This window comes from Stomoxys calcitrans, chromosome 1 (assembly GCF_963082655.1).
Source record: "Stomoxys calcitrans chromosome 1, idStoCalc2.1, whole genome shotgun sequence".
Classification (NCBI taxonomy): Eukaryota; Metazoa; Arthropoda; class Insecta; order Diptera; family Muscidae; genus Stomoxys; species Stomoxys calcitrans.
The window spans coordinates 258,386,438-258,405,789 of record NC_081552.1 but is presented as its reverse complement, the minus strand read 5'-3'; the positions used below and the strand labels follow the sequence as shown (position 1 = coordinate 258,405,789).

Here is a 19,352-nt window from a genome sequence, read left to right as displayed (position 1 = left end):
ATTATAAAAATCATATTTTTATTTGCACATTCGTAGCTACATAAAACTACCGCATTTGAAATCCGTCAGAAACTCCGGCAAGGGATACCAGTGAGCACCATACAGGCTGGAACATTGAGGTCCGATCAGTGTGTGGTGTTCATTGCTGTCTCGAAGCTAATTGCTGTCACGAAGAAGCTAAGCTGCGAGCTACCGGGCGCATCCACAGGTTGCGGATAGTGAAATGCTCCATACGGAGTAGCTGCAACGGCATTCGCGAACAATCAGCGATATCGAGCGGAGAGGCTCAGTGAGAGGCCGGACGCTACCGGCTCTTGCACCAATACTGAGTGCCTATGATGCTCGATACAAGACGAGTTATCGGCGCCTTTAAATAACCAATGACCACCTTGTTCCCGCAGCGATCGGTCCTTTGGACTGGAACGAGATTGCTCACATACAGGAGCTTGAAGAGGATCGCCAACAACACATGAAAATGTGGCTACAACAACCATCAGAAACTCAAGGCATTATTCTTTGGTGAGGCATATGGATCAGTGGAGTGGATTCGTTTTTCCCCGAAAACAAAAAGATAGCTCCCCTTAGCCATCGCTACCGTGCCATGTACAGAGTTTAGTATTTTGTTCTATTTGCCTGTTGGGACATTGACAAACTGTAAGGCCAGTCGCTAGGCGGCATAGCTTCAACGTATGTACCCAATATGAGTGACGGTTCGAATGATCGACAATATAAGTAATTGCGGATTTTTCATATAGTCGGCGTTGACAAATTTTTTCACAGCTTGTGACTCTGTAATTGCATTCTTTCTTCTGTCAGTTATCAGCTGTTACTTTTAGCTTGCTTTAGAAAAAAGTGTAAAAAAGTATATTTGATTAAAGTTCATTCTAAGTTTTATTAAAAATGCATTTACTTTCTTTTAAAAAATCCGCAATTACTTTTTGGGCAACCCAATACATATGTAAATGTGCATCAGTATTCAAGAAACTTAATGCAGCCTTAAAGTTGAATTATTTGGCATTTCTCTAAAGGAAACCTGTCAAATGAACTTACTTTAAAGATGTGTTAAGTTTTGTGAATATCAGTGATAAAGTTGTAATATAAAAACAATATTTCTCAAATAGATTTTTAATGCTTTTTTTGTTCAGTTTCTTTTTTAGTTTGTTTGTTTGTTTCAATGTTTTAATTACTATTAAATCTTAACTTTTATTGCATATACGTATTTACAAGGACGTGTTGATTTAGTAACCATGGATAGAGGGTGATGATCAATAGATAGATAAATAGTACATAATGTGTCAATTATTAACATTTACATATGTATGTGTGGGTGAGAAGAGCATCTTGTGGTGTTGATGATTTGATTTCGTTGATATTCATGTTGAGTGCGGGCTACATAACATGTGGTTCCTCGTAAGACCATAGAAGAGGTGCAGAAAATTGGCATAAGACGGGTGTGTGCAATATACATCTTTTTGAGTTGAATGTAAGATATTTATGTATAGACGTATTGAATATATTAAAAGTAGCAGTACATTAATAGGGGTATTAGTCATGCGGGCAGGTTTTTGTATGAAATCAGTCATGAATATTAGGTGGCCTATCAACAGAGATTTACTACTCTTCGTCTTCCTCTTCTTCCGATGATTCATCCTCTTTTGTTGACTTTTCTTTTTCTTCTGTTTCTTTTTTGTCGTCTGAATCGGCAGCTTCTTCCTTCTCTTCATCGGCACTTGCTTTATTTTCTTCTTCTTTGGTGTCTGTTTCGCTTTTATCATCTTGCTCTTTCGTTTCCTCGTCATCTTTGTCAGTTTGTTTGTTGTCTTCCTGGGCCTCGCTGGATTCATCTTTACCTTCTTCGTCCTTCTCCTCCTTTTCCTTCTCCTCCTTCTCCTTTTCGTCCTCCTCCTCTTTAGCTTCAGATTCCTTCTCATCCAATTTTTCTTCGACATCGTCAGAATCCTTTTTCTCGTCCTTTACTTCTTCGTCATCATTATTTTTCTCACTTTCTTCTTTTTTACTTGCATCATCTTCCTCTTCTTCGCTTTCTTCTGCTGAAGATTCACCTTCTTTTCCAGATTTATCCTCTTTCTTTTCATTCTCTGTTGATTCAGTATTATTGCCATCCTTCGTTTCATTTGTGTCATTATCCTTTTCATCTTCTTTTTCCTCATCTTCTTCATTTTCTTTTTCCTCATCTTCTTCTTTTTCTTTTTCCTCATCATCCTCATTCTTTTCTTGTGAATCCTTATTTTCTTTGTTTTCAGGACTCTGCGGCAATGGAATGATATGAATATCAGGTTTGTTGTGTAGTTTGTAATGGAAACAAAATATTGGGGATTTAGAAATACAACTCATGCGAATAAATTTGAAATAAACCATCATAAACATGCAAAATCGATTGTTACTGCAGCTGCTGGGAAAGTTTAAAAAACAGTTAAGCAGTAAAATTAAGGCACCTGCTAAAGGCTTCGTAATAATTAGTTTTTAAACAAAAACAAGTAATAAACAGCGCTTTTAGTTGGTAGTGGCCAAATCTTATATAGCCTCCGCCATGGATCGCATGTGACAAGTTCTCTGAATGACCTTTTCAAATATGTATATGGGAGCTATGTCAAGTTGTTGTTGTTGTAGCAGTGTGTTGGACACTGAGGCCTTTGCCGATGAATGATTCTATCGATGTCAATCCGGTACGTACAACCAGCTGCCATGGCATTGAGCTATGTCAAGTTATAGACCGATATGAACCGTACTTGTCATGGTTGTCAGAAGTCATACAAAAAAATCACACGTTCATAATTTTAACAAAATCGGATAGTAAGTGCGTCCTCTAGAAGCTCAAGAAGTCAAATTGGGCGATCAGTTTATATGGGCGCTATATCGGATTATGCACCGATTTGGACCATACTTGGCACAATAAAATGTTACGTGCAAAATTTAATCCAAACCGGATAATAATTGCACAAGAATTGCAATCGAGAGATCGGTTTATATGTCAGCAATACCAATTTCGTCCATACTTAACATGGTTGTTGTAAGTCATAAAACTATATGCAAAATTTCAGCCAAAGCGGATAAAAGTGCTTCCCCTGTTAAGTTAAATGGGAGAAGTTTATATATGAGAAGCATGGACATTGAAGCACCTACCTTTAGTCCTTCGAAAGTTAAGGTGTTTTCAACATACAGACAGGCGGACGGACAAGTCTAAAGTCTAAATAGGCTAAGAATGTCCAGACAATCGAGATGAGCTACAAACGGAATTACGATGTTAGTATATGCCCATCCCATGATCGAAGCTATTAAAAAAAAACAATCGCTATTTTCTGATTATTAGGATTATTTTTTAAATTCGACTTTCTTTTTGGTTCTGTATAACAATGCATTGTAGGTATCGATCAGCAGCACGACATTTGTACTCGGTTTTAGAAATGCAGAGAAAATGATCGAATTCTTTTTCAAGCAAGTAAAAAGGCATTAAGTTCGGACGGGCCGAACTTTGGATACCCACCACCTCGGGTATATATGTAAACCCCATTTCCTCACAATCCGGTGAAAATTTGATAACTTAAGCACCCAAATTCGGCACGGACATTGAGTGACCTAATATATATGTCACTATTCAATTTTGTAGAACAAAATTAATGGTGTTTTTGGCAGATATATCCAATTGTAAACCGATCTGAACCATATTAAGGTCGAATATCGTGAGGCTCAGAAAAACTCACTGTTTAAAATTTCAGCGAAATCGGGATAGCTTTATTTAAAGCTATAATGGGCTTCAGTCCCCTTACCGACAGATCGGTCTATATGGTAGCTATATCTAACTATAGTCCGAACTGAACCATATTTAGGTCGGGTGTCAGGAGGCTTAAGATAACCCTCTGTTTAAAATTTTAGCGAAATCCGTTAAAAAATAAAGCTTCTATGGACTTCAGACCCTTTATCGGAAGATCGGTGTACATGGTAGCTATATCTAAATATAGTCCGAACTGAACCATATTTAGGTGGGGTGTCAGGAGGCTAAAAATAACTCACTGATTAAAATTTTACCGAAATCGGTTAAAAAATAAAGCTTCTATGGGCGTCAGACCCTTTATCGGAAGATCGGTCTATATGACAGCTATATCTGAATATAGTCCGATCTGTACCATATTTGGATCGTATATTGGGAGGCTTAAAACTGCGCACTATTCTAAATTTCAGCGAAATCGAATAAAAAATAAAGCTTCTATGGGCTTCAGACCCTTTATCGGAAGAAAGGTCTATATGACAGCTATATCTAAATATAGTGCGATCTGTACCATATTTGGATCATATATTGGGAGGCTTAAAACTGCGCACTATTCTAAACTTCAGCGAAATCGAATAAAAAATAAAGCTTTTATGGCCTTCAGACCCTTTATCGGGAGATCGGTCTGTACGGCAGCTATATCTAAATATAGTCCGATCTGATCCATATTTAAGTCAGGTGTTGGGAGGATTAAAATAACCCTCTGTTGCAAATTTCACCGTAATCGGGTAATAAATAAATCTTTTATGGTCTTCTGATCCTTTACCAGGAGATCGGTCTATATGATAGCTATATCTGAATATAGTCCGATCTGAACCATATTTGGGTCAGTTGTCGGGAAGCCTTAAACTACCCACTGTTTCAAATTTCAGCAAAATCGGATATGGGCATTAGACCCTTTACCGGAAAATCGGTCTATATAGCAGCTATATCCAAATATGGTCCGATTTGGCCCGTTCAAGGACTTCACCAGTGTGCATCAAAAAGACATATCTGTGCCAAATTTCAGCTTAATATATCAATTTTTGAAGGCACTAGAGTGATTACAACAGACGGACGGATAGACAGACGGACATCGTTAAATCGTCTTAGAATTTTACTTTGTAGGGTCGGAAAGTGATATTAAGATGTGTCACAAACGGAATGACTAAATGAATAAACCCCCTATCCTACTCTAGTGCGTATAAAAATAAATATGTACATTTTTGCAATCGATTCAATTTTAGGTAATTTTTTAACGGCTCCTAAAACATATATAAGGCGTCACACTAGCTCAGAGTTTTGCATGTCTGTCTTTGTCGCTGAACCCCTGGGTTCAATTTCCGCGAGGAACATAAGAAACAATCTTCAGCCGTTGATATTCTCTCCTAGTGCTGGCGACACTTGAGAGGTATTTACCTTAGGTAATCAGGCGTGTAAACTTCTCTACTAAGTGGTGTTGTTCTGCGGCAAACCGTTCGAATTTGGCAACATAAAGGAGATCCCTTGTCTGCTTAGGAGAAATTATTTCGTCAAAAGTTCACAATCAGCTCAATTCTCCTATTCTGTTTAAATGGGGAGAGGCAAAATTTAAGAGAGAGAATTTCGAATTTTCGAAAACAGCTGTTTTGCTTCAGCTGTTTTATTTTGGATAAACATTTGACTATTATTTTTTGAAAAAGAGAACATAAAATGGAAAAATAACCAAAAAGAAGTTATAATGGGTGTTAACAAAGTTTACAAACAAGTTTAGTATTCCTTTTGTAATGTTTGTTTTATTATTTATTACGGCCTAAAGCCCAAAGAGCATGAGAAAGAAGAAGAGAGGGTTTCTGCTTTGTCTTACCTATACCGTAAAATAACTCGCGTTAAAGGCACAACATTTCTCATGTATTCCAATTGGATTCACATTGAGATTTCTGGTTATTCTGTTTTGATTCGGGCATTCGTTCGAACATTTTTTTCGTATTTTGCTTCGTTTCTTTGCAACCGAAAGTTGGCGTAAAAGGAAAAAACGAAATATCGTAAGAAATTCAAACATGTTGAGTCTTTAAACTTTGTCACTCGTCATCCCGAATTGGGCTCTAATGCTAGCTCTTCTTCTTTCTTACGCTCTTTGCTAAAGCTTGCCACGATATTTCTGTGTTGTGATAACAACTTTGCGTCTTCATCCAACAACCGTTGGCTTGAATGAGATGCATCCAGAGTGGTCTGGTGGAGGTTGGTGTATTCCCTTGCCAAAAGGAGTTTTGATGGCTGAATCTACCGGATCGTTCTTGGGCAAAACTACTTAAGTGAGTAATGTAGAGATTTGTTTCCACTATGTCGTCATGAATGGTGTGATGGTCTGCCAGATAAGCTGCTTAATCAAAAGACCTACATATGTATGCAGCAAGAACTTGAATATCTAATCGACATTTCCGAGCGGCGGCAGCTTTTCTGTTGGTTGGGACGGCTGTTGACATATGGATTTCTTAATATTCCTGTGGCGTAAATGTTGCACCAAGTATTCTTGAGCAATTTTTGATCTGAAGTGTAATGTAATAAACAGGCAGAAGAACTCTTGCATATCAATGAATTCTGCCCGATTCTACTTTAAGCTCATTAATAAGAGACCTCCTTTTAGTATCACTTAGCAACATCTCTTTATACACATATAGGTCTATGAATATTAAAATATGCACCACATATTTGATACCTATGTATATCCGATGGCAGCCGGTTGTACGTTCCGGATTGACTCGATGCAGTCTTTCATCGACAAGGGCTGCGGCCTTAGTATACAACGCACTGCTACAACAACAACAACATACCAATTGGTATGTTGTTGCCTGCTACGATATTTCTGTGAACTTGAATATCTAATCGACGTTTCCGTTTGGGACGGCTGTTGGAATATGGATTTATTAATATTCCTGTGGCGCAACTGTTGCCAAATGTGGCACCAAGTATTCTTGAGCAATTGATGGTCTGAAGTGTAGTGTAATAAACAGGCAGAATAACTCTTGCATATCAATGAGTGCTGCCCGATTCTACTTGAAGCTCATTAATAAGGGACCTCCTTTTGGTATCACTTGGCAACATCTCTTTATACACATATAGGTCTAAGAATATTACAATATGAACCACATACCATTTCTTGAATTCTTGTCTTTTATTGTCAATAAATCTGAAAAACCTATGCAAACCCTCTGTGGTGGGTACATGACATATTTAAGCCGGTAGAACCTAACAAAATTTTTACTTGTTTTTGATGAAAGTGAAGTGAAAAATATTTTCCGTACATACTAAAATTATTCGTAAATAGTAAGAAGAGGTAGCAATTTTAATTAAAAAAAAAAAAAAACAATTAAATTCATAATTTTTTAACTAACACACTTCCATATGTTTAGGGGAATTTTCCCAAATTTTATCTCTCATTCTCCCTTTTATTTCCATTCAGAATACCTACATTTTCCCTGGGAGACATTTCCCTTTTTCCAAGTTTGTATAGAATTAGGGAAAAGGGAGTTGGAAAAAAAAACTCCCAGGAAATTTTTATTCAGAATAGGGGAAAATGGAGTAGAGAAAAAACTCCCAGGGAATTGTAATTCAGAATAGGGCTGAATGATTTTTAATCTTAAGGACCATGATCTCTTCGCGTATATGGATTGTCATGGTGATTGATTGTCTCAAATACCTCTGATGGGTCAAGGGTAGGGAAAAAAACTCCCGGGGAATTGTTATTCAGAATAGGGCTGAATGATTTTTAATCTTAAGGACCTTGATCTTTTCGCGTATATGGATTGTCATGGTGATTGATCGTCTCAAATACCTTTGATAGGTCAAGGGTAGGGAAAAAAACTCCCAGGGAATTGTTATTCAGAATAGGGCTGAATGATTTTTAATCTTAAGGACCTTGATCTCTTCGCTTATATGGATTTTCATGGTGATTGATCGTCTCAAATACCTTTGATGGGTCAAGGGTAGGGAAAAAAACTCCCAGGGAATTTTTATTCAGAATAGGGCTGAATGATTTGTAATCTTAAGGATCTGAATCTCTTCGCGTATATGGATTGTCATGGTGATTGATCGTCTCAAATACCTTTGATAGGTCAAGGGCGACGAGGATCGTTCATTTATTGGATCTTTTCCCCATTTGAACCGCAACTGATGTGTGTGGTGATTGCGGTGTGTACTCTTGATGTGGTGTTCATCTTACGGATGAAACGTGTTGGGCTTGATTGTTGAATAAAATTTTCTGGAATTTAGGTTAACCAACAAAGCAAAGCTAATTAAGCTAGTAACTAAGTAAAAAATGGCTTGAATTAAAAAAAATATTTGCAAAGTCAAATAAAGCTGTGGGGAATTAAGTTCCACAATTGCAAAATACACATTTTAGTCACAACCTGTAGAGAATTATTAAAAATGAAAATAGGAAATCCCTTAATAATGTTATGCATGCAATACGAAACAAACAAAATCCGACAATAAATAGTTGTCCCATCACACGAACCTCTGTGTCATCTTCTTCTTTTTTACCATCATCTGCATCCGCATCTTTTTTATCCTCAGTTGATGCTTCAGCTTCGCCGTCTTCTTCTTTGAAATATATACACCAGAGGTCATCAGATTTTTCAGATCTCATTTGACTTTGCACATTAATTACCTTTTTCTTTGTCTTCCGTTTCGCCTGATTCCCCGTCTTTTTTGTCGTCTCCCTCTTTGGTTTCATCATCGCCTTCACCTTCACCATTCTCTTTGTCCTCAGTTTTGTCAGCATTCTTGAAAAATTGTACGGAAACTTTCATTACAACGATGAGCTTTGTGGCAGCTTGACGCAAAGAGGGGCGCATAATTGCAGTGGCGATTTTTTGGCGACGCTAATTACAGTTATCGTAGCATTAAAGTAAGCATGCAGAGCGCATATAGAGAGCAATAGATAGAGCAAGAGATAGAAGACAGAAAGAGGACGCACGAACGAACGCGCATATAAAAAAGAGAAATAAGTGCAAAATTAGTTTACACTTTGCCCATCTGTTGATTGTTGTGATCCCTCATCTATATATGAGTGGTTGTTTTGGCTTACTGGATATGCATGATGGTTTCGATCTATTTCGTTCTTGTCCAATTACACAGAAAGCGCGTGCATTGTTGCTTGCCTGTCATCTAGCCGGAGTTTGATTGCAGAGAAAGCCCACTAAAACTAAAGATTCTTGCTGCGGTTGCACATTCTCCAGGACTACATGTTGACGAAGTTGCTGTTGTTGACCCAACCTATTTACGAATTTCAAAGTCTCTCCTCATCTGAGACTTGGGCCAACGGAGACTCTTCAATTGTAAATATTCTGAGTGTCCATCACAAACCCCTCCGTTTGTAACAGGTTATATTTATAAGGTAGTCAAGTGTCGGTAACTGCCAAATGTGTTTTTAGAATAAGCGTTTTCGAAATTTCCATTGCCGTAAGAAATGCGAGAGCTTGTTTTTAGCTTTTAACTGTATTGTCGAACAGAGTTTGGCAAAACAAGCGCTAGAGAAGCTTTAGTTTAGCGAAAAAAAAAACATAAAGTTATAATAAACTTGTTGTCCACACCACCATTTCCCTAGTGGGGACAGGTTTCTTGGCTGCAACCAAAAATTTCTCTAATGGTGATTTTTCTTTTGGTCTATTGACCCCACCTTATAAATATAACTTGAGCTTGGGTGTTTTGCGGTTCTCAACTTCAGTTGTATGTGTGTGTGTTGTTATTTACAAAATCTAAAGCGTAATTTATTTCCAATGCGTTACAGTGGTTATACGGTGTTAATTTTTTAAAATAAAATTTTTTATTAATTTTTTTTTGATTGTTTTATATATTTTAGAAGTATCTATGTATGTTGTGTAATATTTTAATATTACATAGCTTATGTATGTTGTTTGTTTGTTTGTATTCTATGTATTAATTATGTATGTAATTAATCATTGTATATATGTAGTATAGTAATAAAATACTTTAAGCATAGTTTTTGATGTTGTTTCGTGTTAAATGGAATGGGAAGCAAAAAAACAAATTAAAAATAAACTAAAAAAAAACTAAATAAATAAACTCTAAAAAAAACGAATCAAGGAGATAGTGAGTTTCGAAGAGGACATCATGTAAAATGGGGTCAGTGGAAATGTTACGTGTGTAAGTGTAAGTGTAAGTGGATGTCTTGGTAGTAGAAGTTATAGTAGTGCTGTCTAAATCATTCTTATTTTAATTGAGAATTGCTGTTAAGTTCACATAAAACACTTTGTTGCTTTGCAATTATGTACTCGTATGTACTTAAAATTATCAATTCTTTTATCAGCTCTAAATCAACCAAAAAGAATACAAGTTTCAAACCTCAGCATTTTCGCCTTCGGCATCCTTGGCAGTTTTATCCTCTGCTGATTCTTCACCTTCGTTTTCCTTGTTTTCGCCAGCCTCATCGGCACCGTTGGTTTTCGCCTCTCCATTTTCTTGCTTTGCACTTTCTTCGGGTGGCGTTTCAACCACCGGTGGCGCTACTTTCAAGAACTGTTCCAATGTATCAATTTCATTGGCCATATCGAAGGCATCATAATCTCCACAGTATTCTTCTTCGTTGAAAATCTGTGGTGGCAAGGCATGTCTTGGTTCGGGATCACTAACTGTAGCCCCATTGCTGGTTGATTTGTTCTGCATGAATTCCTTATCGGCCTCACGGCCAGGTTCGGTTATATCAATAGCCTCATATTCAATATTTTTGCTCTCCAGTATCATAAGAACACGTTGCTGGCGTTTTTTCACCTACAATTGGAAAATGACAAAAAGAAAAACAAATGAAATGAAGACAACTCCAAAATTATATTTGTTTTGTCGTATGATTTTGCTACAGTTGGTCATTTGAATATATCGAGCCCCCTTCTCGCGAAAATTATGTAAGCGTCGAAAACTAAATTTTATGGTTTTTTTATTTTAATTCAAAAATAAAATTCTCCGAATTGTACTGGATGCCAGTTGACAATAGATTATCGATTCAAAATAAACTTATTTTGTATAATGATCAAACCAATATGGGCCTACGGAATACAGCTTTGGGGTTGCGCTGCCAAGAATGAAGTAGAAAAGATCCAAAAAACTAAAAATTTAATGTTGTTGTTGTTGTAGCAGTGTGTTGTACACTGTGGCGGCAGCCCTTGACGATGAAGGACTTCATCGGGTCAATCCGGTACGTACAACCGGCTGCCTTGGGATTGTAAAAAATTTAATACTTGGTACATACAAAACACCGAACTACACAGAGACTTAGGAATGAGGACAATATCGAAAGAAATATCCATCCACGCCCTGAAACATACGAACAAACTACAGAGTCACGTTAACTCTGACTTAAACCATATTTTTCGAAACTATCCAGTCACCAGAAGACTCCAAAGAACTATACCAATGGATCTAGTCCCTTAAGAGGCCATAAATACGAGTAGAAACTAGGATGTAATTACTGAGCTATTTCCACAACATGAACTCGAACTAGGCTAAAATATTCTAGTTTATATTATACTAGATAGACCGGGCCCGGGCCGGGCCGCAACAAAATTTTCCTTGGAATATTTATTTTCGACAATGAAAGAGCTTTTAGAGAGATACCATGCTAAGAAAATAGTATATCGCTTGACAAATATTGGGTTGCCCAAAAAGTAATTGCGGATTTTTTAAAAGAAAGTAAATGCATTTTTAATAAAACTTAGAATGAACTTTAATCAAATATATTTTTTTTACACTTTTTTTTCTAAAGCAAGCTAAAAATAACAGCTGAGAACTAACAGCTGAGAACTAACAAAAGAAAGAATGCAATTACAGAGTCACAAGCTGTGAAAAAATTTGTCAACGCCGACTATATGAAAAATCCGCAATTACTTTTTGGGCAACCCAATAGTTTAACAATATAATTGTCTGAATCCCATGTGATCTTTGTTGGTCTACGCATTTAAGTTTGAATGTAAGGTGTACTCCATTCTTAAAATACTTTATTTCAGCCCGATATTCTCATGATGTCGAGTTTAGGGGTGTTTTCGGGGGTGAGGTGGTCCCCCAGACACTTGGCCCTGAAAAATATCAGCATCGTGCTCTTCTCTCAAATACCATTTATTTAAACCCCATATTGCCATTGGGGGGAGTTTACAGGATGAGGGGCCCCCCAAACACATGGTCCCAAATTGGTTATCAAATTCGTTTTCTTAACTCAAATACCTTTCATTTGAGCCACATATTGGCATGGTCGACAAATTTTTACCCTTTGGGGGGTGTTTTGGGGAAGGGGTGGTGCCTTAAATCCATGGTCTTACATTTGGATATCTAATTCGTATTCTACACCCCATATTACGATGGTCAGTATAAATAGCTGTTTGTGGGGTATTTTGGGAAAGGGGTAGACCACCAGAAAATTGGTCCCGAAAGTGAGTATTAATTCTTGCTCTACTCCAAATTCCTTTCATTTAAGCCCCACATTGACTTGGTTGGTAAATATGCCCGATTTAGGGGTGTTTTGGGGAGTGGGGTGGTCCACCAACTGTGCTCTATGTTAATGTCAGATTCATGGTCTAATCCCAAATACCTTTCTTTTGAGCCCAATTTTTCCATAGTCGGTTTGGAGGGTTTTTTGGGGGATGGGGCGGTCTTTCAGTGATTTGTCTTTGAAAATATTTTTCAGACCTTTCATTTGAGCCCCATATTGCTATGGTCGTAAATTTGTCCTTTTTTCGGGATGTTTTTGGGGAGGGGCGGCTCCCACATTTTTATATCAGATTCGTATTCTGCACGTGGTTTCCCAAACACTTGTTCTGACAATTGGATATCAGAAACATTTTCTAATCTTAAATACCTTTCATTTGAGTCCCATATTGTCGTGTTTGGTGTATATATACATTTGGTAGATTTTGGGGGTGGGGCGCCCCCCCTAGAAAATTTGGATACCAAATTATTGTTTGTAGTTTACTATAAGAGATCACACAAAATTTCGCTTAAATCGCACCACCCATCTCCGAGATCTGGCATTTCTGAAAATTAGGGTAAGGGGGAGAGTCCGTTCCCCCCTTAAGATATCAAAAAATTTAGTACCCTATTTTCACCACGGGATCATTATGCACCATTATTCAAGAAAATCGGTTCAGCCGTTTCTGAGTCTATACGGAACAAACAATCAAACAAACACAAATTGATTTTTATATATAAGATAAGTTTTGTTGAAGGGCATAATTATATGGACCGTACTTGGCACAGTTGTTGGAAAGCATGTGCAACATTTAACGAAATCGGGCGAAATTTACGGCTTTATATGACAGCTATTTTAGGTTATAGAACGATTTGAACCGTACTTAGTACAGTTGTTGAAAGTAGTAACAAAACACAATATGCTAAATTTCAGTTAAATCGGATAAAAATTGTGGCTTGTAAGGGCTCAAGAAGTCAATTCGGGAGATTGGTTTATATGGGAGCTATGTCAGGTTATAAACCGATTAAGAGCGTATTTGGCACAGTTCTTGGAAGTCCTAACAAAACACAACATGCTAAATTTCAACCAAATCGGATAAAAATTGTGGCTTGTAAGGGCTCAAGAAGTCAATTCGGGAGATTGGTTTATATGGGAGCTATGTCAGGTTATAAACCGATTAAGAGCGTATTTGGCACAGTTCTTGGAAGTCCTGACAAAACATCGCATGTTCAATTTCAGCCAAATCGGACAAAAATTGTGGCTTCCAGGGGCTCAAGAAATCATATGAGAAGATCGGTTTATATGGGAGCTATATCAGGTTATAGACCGATTTGGACCGTACTTGGCACAGCTATTGGAAGTTGGAAGACGGAACACTACGTTCAAAATTTCAGCCAAATCGGACAAAAATTGCTGCTTTCAGGGGCTCAAGAAGCCAAGTAGGGAGATCGGTTTATATGGGAGCTATTTCAGGTTATAAACCTGAAGAAGATTTAGAGCGTACTTAGCACAGTTGTTGAAACAGAAAACTACATGCAAACTTTCAGCCAAATCGGACAAAAATTGCGGCTTGCAGGGGCTCAAGAAGTCAAATCGGGAGATCGGTTTATATGGGAGCTACATCTAAATCTGAACCTATATGGCATTGTATTCTAAATCCTCGCAACCCGAAGTACAAAACAACGTTCTGCAACACTTGCAGAGATCCGTGGTAATAATATTTGTGGATTTCTACTTGACCTAGAAAATGAAAACCTACTGCTTTAACTAACACTTTAATATTCACAAAATCAGAAAACGGTACTCCTAAAAATAGTTTTCCGTAATCTGACACACGATCATATCTACGGAGATTATACACAAAACGAAGAATCATATTATATGTCCCCGAAAAATTACTTTGGGACTTTGCCGCATAGACCTCAATACCGTAACAAAGATCTGACATGAGTAATGCAAAAGCAATTCTTCTTTTCACACTGATTGGAAGATACATATTTACGCTATATAAACGAAGTAGTGAAATTAGGACCTTTTTAAACACATTACTTATATGGTCAGAAAAATCAAGCCTTCTCTCAAAAGTAACGCCAAAGCATTTTAAGTTGTCAACCAACTCAACTGATTGACCATCAATATGAATGTTTAATATACGACTCAAATAAGTATAGGGTTTAAAAAGCAAAGCCTTAGTCTTAGCTGTATTCACTCATAACTTTAAAAGGGCTAGACATGAGAAGAGATGTGATCGAAACGTCTCAAAGAGAAAAAGTATCGGACTACTCTATTTACTGTTAGCTTAATTTCCTCATATTTTCGCCAGTTGTGCCAAAGTATTCCTCGATGCAATAAAGAATATGTGGCACTTTCAACGCATGAACTAATTTCTCCTTAATGGGACGAGGCAGCACTAGGTCTGTACTGTAAAGTTAACGCGATGCCAAATAAAAAAGTCTGATTACATTATCATTATAGATGTTAAAACATAATTTGTTGTTGTTGTTGTAGCCACATTTGCATGTGGAGGTGGCGATGCTCGTCAAGCCTTTAAAGGCGAGCAAGTTTGCTCCGGTCTATACGACCGATCGCCGGGGGAACATATTTAAAGGCACCAATAACTCGCCTTGTCGTATCGAGTATCATAGGCACCAGCCGGCGGGAAAATAATGGTCATTGTTTATTTAAAGCCGCCAATAACTCGCCTTGTCGTATCGAGTATCATAGGCACCAGCCGGCCTCCCACTGAGAATCTCTACTCTATACCGCTGATTGTCCGCGACTGCAGTTGCAGCTACTCCGTAGGGAGCATTTCACTCTCCGCAACCTGTGGACCCGGTAGCTCCCAGCTAAGCTTCTCGTGATAACGAAGCATACAGATTGGAGCTCAAAGTTCCAGGCTATATGATACCCATATTAATCTCGGGAAACGTAATTTGTCATTAAGAGCAACGCCTAATCAATGTTCTGTCCTGTATGTGAAAACAAACAAAAATCTTATCTACTCACATCTGAATTCTATGGTTGTTCTTTTCATGATTTCATCAATCTACGTAGAGTTTTATATTTTTATAAATCATGGAAAGTGGACAACCCGGAGATCTTGGTGAATAGTATTTTCTTCTTAAATCCGATTCGGAGTGTACAAATAGAAATACCGATTTTTCGTTCGTCAATATACAAGCAATATTTTTTGGTCAGAGTTTTTCGGGTTTGAAATCTTGTGCCTAGTTCTTTAAAAGTTTTCTCTTATTCTAGTTTTTCTTATCGCAAGAAACTTTGAGTTACCTGATTGATGTGGCAACTTAATGTACTCTGTCTCAGAAAAAGTCATATTTTTTGATCTCAAATGAAATATTCATCAAAATCAGTTTGATGAATATTTCATTTGATTGCATCAAAATCAGTTCAAATGTGTTCATGGCTCTAATATACATACTTACAAAGATATGTATATATTGGTTTGCCCAAAAAGTAATTGCGGATTTTTCATATAGTCGGCGTTGAAATTTTTTTTCACAGCTTGTGACTCTGTAATTGCATTCTTTCTTCTGTCAGTTATCAGCTGTTAATTTTAGCTTGCTTTCGAAAAAAAGTGTAAAAAAAGTATATTTGATTAAATTTCATTCTAAGTTTTATTAAAAATGCATTTACTTTCTTTTAAAAAACCGAAATTACTTATTGGGCAACCCAATATATATATATTGGGTTGTCCAAAATATATATATATAGATATGAGGGTGCGTTAATTTATGATCCAAAAAAAAAATACCTCCCACCAAAATCGAAATCACAACAAATACTAAGAAAATTTTCCTTAGAAACCATAGAAGGTTTAAAATCAAATTCACTCAATCTCTTGACTCGGACTGCTTTGCCCCAAAAGGCTTCGGATTCACAGAATTTACTGGGAGCAGCTCTCTCACTGTCACGGACAAATCGTCATTCCCCCTTACTCCACTGTGACCCATCACGCATCACCCCGTCCTCAAACTGTCCTTTTTCGTGAACCACCGTCCTGTTTGTTGGACTCTTTCTTCTATTTGTATCATCCGTGTAGCCTGAACTACCAGATGGCAATACCAGAATTCCATCAATGCCATGGCAGCCGTTCGTCGAGAGAGTCGTTCATCAACAAGGGCTGCCGCCTCAGTGCACAACACACTGATACAACAACAACCAGAGTTGATCAATACACGGCCGTCGCTGTCTCGCATTCGGCCTCAAGTGTCGTCTCAAGCATCTGATCTCTTAAACCTCTACCAATCCAATCAGGTTTCCTATATTCTCAATTACCGTTTATTCCACGATGGTTGTTGCCATCGTTGTTGGTAATATCCTGGTGCAGAAAAGTAGAAAAATTCTTAGGTTTTATGAGAGGAAACTTACATTTAAAATTTATGTAAGGTTGACACTTCATCCGCATTTAAACAACAAGTTGTTTAAAGAGAGAGAGAGAAAATGAATCCTGAAATACACCCGAATATATTTCTAAGATAGTTGTCTTATTGCTGAAATGCGAAATGGGAAATTTTGACAGTTTCGTTCGTCTTCATTCCGTGTAGCAGTAAAAAAACACAAACTTTTGTAAGATTTAAGTCTCATAATTGACTCCTTATAAACAATTTTCTGCCACCATATTGTTTTTTTTTTTTTTGTTATTACTATTTTGCTGTATATATATGTGTGTGTGTGTGTGTGTGTGTGAGCAAAGATTGCATGTATGATTCACATTATTAATTATCAATAATGTTGTCATTTGTCTGTAGGTGTTGGTGGTGCTAAGAAGCGAAAATTACATCTCTACACACTTGTTTTCAATGAGTCACATAACTTGTGGAACATATGAAGTTATTGAAATACATATACTACAATATTATAGATAGCTGGTGAAGGGAAAAGCAATTGTATGCCGATAAGGCGATAATATAATGTATCTTTAGGGCAAGATATTTTTCACTGTAGAATCATATACGTACAATATATATGTTTCCAGCAAACATTTTAGACTTTTACTCCTTTTCTTCTGATATCATTCCATTATATAGTTCTACGGCAGTACCAGACTGCTTGAGGGAAGCTTCTACTATCCAGGCAAGGACTTTCCAGTCCTTTGCATAGAGCAGACAATGCTTTGGGTTTGTGTAGTAATATTATCGGGTCAAGTACAGTCGATTAGTCGATTTCGATTTGTCGATTTGTTCAGTCGAATTGATTATGCCCATTCTCCTGTTGTTTGCTGCTTTTTGACTAAAGTTTCTCACCACCTTCAGACGAATGCTAAACTTTGCTGCTATAATGTAATGATCAAAATCAATGTAGTCTCAATGTATACATATACATATAGAATGTTTACATTGTTTTCAGTGTAAGCTACTAACTCGACGCCAATCTTTCTAGGTGGGGTTCCTTCTTATATTAGCTGCCAACCAAGGGTTGTTAATTGACATAACCGGAGGATACTCGTTTACAATCGAAAGAAGTTATCTGCCTCAAAACTTTGACAAATGAAATCATCAAAACATTGAATTTGTATGCACAAATTAAATCTCTCCATATTTTGTGTACCTTTACCTACATATAGAATGAGAAATCAAAACAGTACCTACGACATGCATAACAAATTACCGGCTTAAATAATTTATGCAGATAGGACTAGAAACAATGTAGTGAATGTGCTTAGAAAAATTGCTTGGTGGAAAAAGCATTCAAACGGCAAGACTGCTGAAATTGGACATAAGCAGTGTAAAGACCAGTTTTTTTTTATTTCATCGCAGCTTGAAAATAGATGTACGTCATCTTTACCAATAAAATGTATTAAACAGGTTTCCTTCATTGGTAAAAGAAATGCTTACTATGACAAAAAAAGAATGCTGTATGTATATAAATTTGAGTATGTAGCTGCTCCCTTGGAATTCTTTCGAATTGAGTTTCTTAACCTCTGTTAAAATAACACCGCAGTCAAGATTATGATTGCAAGGTGGCCGTGGCCGGCCATTGTCTTCTTTAAATTGCTAATCTCTGCACATAATGGAACACAGCAAACAAAAATTCCGGAAGGAATTTGCACAGAAAATTGTACATATATACACACGTACTCATATGGCAATGAATGACTGGGACGGTTGTCTTGTAAAAAAAAAACAACACACACACAAAGTACATATAGCTGAACACAAAGCCATCGCTACCCCTTCCACCGCAAAACTCTTCTATTCCAAACAAAAGAATGGAATACATATATTAATTAACATAATGTCCAACGTTTCTATACATTACAAAACCAACATTTAACGGGCAGAATGGCAGGGTATCACTGCCCCGCCCACATAACATCATAATAATCCATCCTCACCTCCTTGTTACCAGACATTCCACTGATGTACACTTTAATTTGGACCATGTTGGGTGGTTATTTGTTCCTCTTCCGCTTCCAAATGTAATCCAAAAAACAAATTTTCAATCAGCAGCACTGGATGTGTATGCACAGACTATATGACTTTTTTGCAAAATATATGCTTTGCTTTTTGAGGAAAAAAAGAAATATTTTTAGATTTTAATTCTTCTGCTGACCGTTTCTCTCTCTCTCTCACTCACAAATTAATTTGCTTTCGATACTTTTTAATGACGTTTTTTGAGGGAAGGGGAAGGGTGACTCGCACGAATTTCTCTGACTTCTTCACTTTACCAATAGATTTTACTTTATTTGTTATTGCGAAAATTGTTTTAAACCACTTAACACATATAAATAAATGAAATAAATTAAATAAGTAGCGGATAAAGGCAAGAGATTGCTGCGAGAGTGAAATTCGATGACATATAGAGGTGTTTTTACATGTGGTAACAAGTCGCCGCGATATTTTATTCTCGATTACATGCAGCAACAAGACGCGCGACAAAATATGGAGACCATTATTTACTGGTAGATGCTGGACCTATATCATTACCATACTTTTCAAAGAATTTGCTCTCGGCAAATATTGGACTAAACAGTATTTAAGTAAACCCCAAACAAGGTGCTCTAGCCCATGGATGAACATTCTAATGCTAGTCTGATTACCAAAGCTGTTCTTGATAGTTATCGATATAATGCGTCAAGATGTAACTTTACTACGGGTCTTAAGCGGGGGATAC

The 19,352-nt window shown here is 37.1% G+C and overlaps 1 protein-coding gene across 2 annotated transcripts; it reads right to left on the bottom strand.

The window, feature by feature from the left end:
• Nucleotides 1-1,177: 1,177 nt before the first annotated feature.
• Nucleotides 1,178-19,034, bottom strand: LOC106084445 (high mobility group nucleosome-binding domain-containing protein 5). Of its 2 annotated transcripts, none has more exons than XM_013248126.2 (6): nt 18,816-19,034; nt 18,574-18,741; nt 10,112-10,537; nt 8,415-8,529; nt 8,262-8,347; nt 1,178-2,268 (listed from the first exon to the last, which is right to left on the bottom strand). In XM_013248126.2, the coding sequence occupies exons 2-6, from the start codon at nt 18,619-18,621 to the stop codon at nt 1,615-1,617; spliced, it is 1,329 nt and encodes a 442-aa protein (XP_013103580.2). In that variant the 5' UTR covers nt 18,622-18,741; nt 18,816-19,034; the 3' UTR covers nt 1,178-1,614. The 2 variants fall into 2 exon arrangements, with proteins under 2 accessions (XP_013103580.2, XP_013103582.2); XM_013248128.2 differs by having other exon boundaries at nt 8,262-8,344.
• Between the last annotated feature and the right edge of the window lie 318 nt (nt 19,035-19,352).

What these genes read in the sequence shown, in the direction of transcription:
- LOC106084445 (XM_013248126.2), bottom strand. Translation starts at nt 18,621, where the DNA reads ATGGTCCAAATTAAAGTGTACATCAGTGGAATGTCTGGTAACAAGGAG. An exon ending in CCGAAGGCGAAAATGCTGAG is followed by an intron (nt 8,530 to 10,111) that starts GTTTGAAACTTG and finishes CAATTTTTCAAG; the next exon opens with AATGCTGACAAAACTGAGGA. An exon ending in AACGGAAGACAAAGAAAAAG is followed by an intron (nt 8,348 to 8,414) that starts GTAATTAATGTG and finishes TATATTTCAAAG; the next exon opens with AAGAAGACGGCGAAGCTGAA.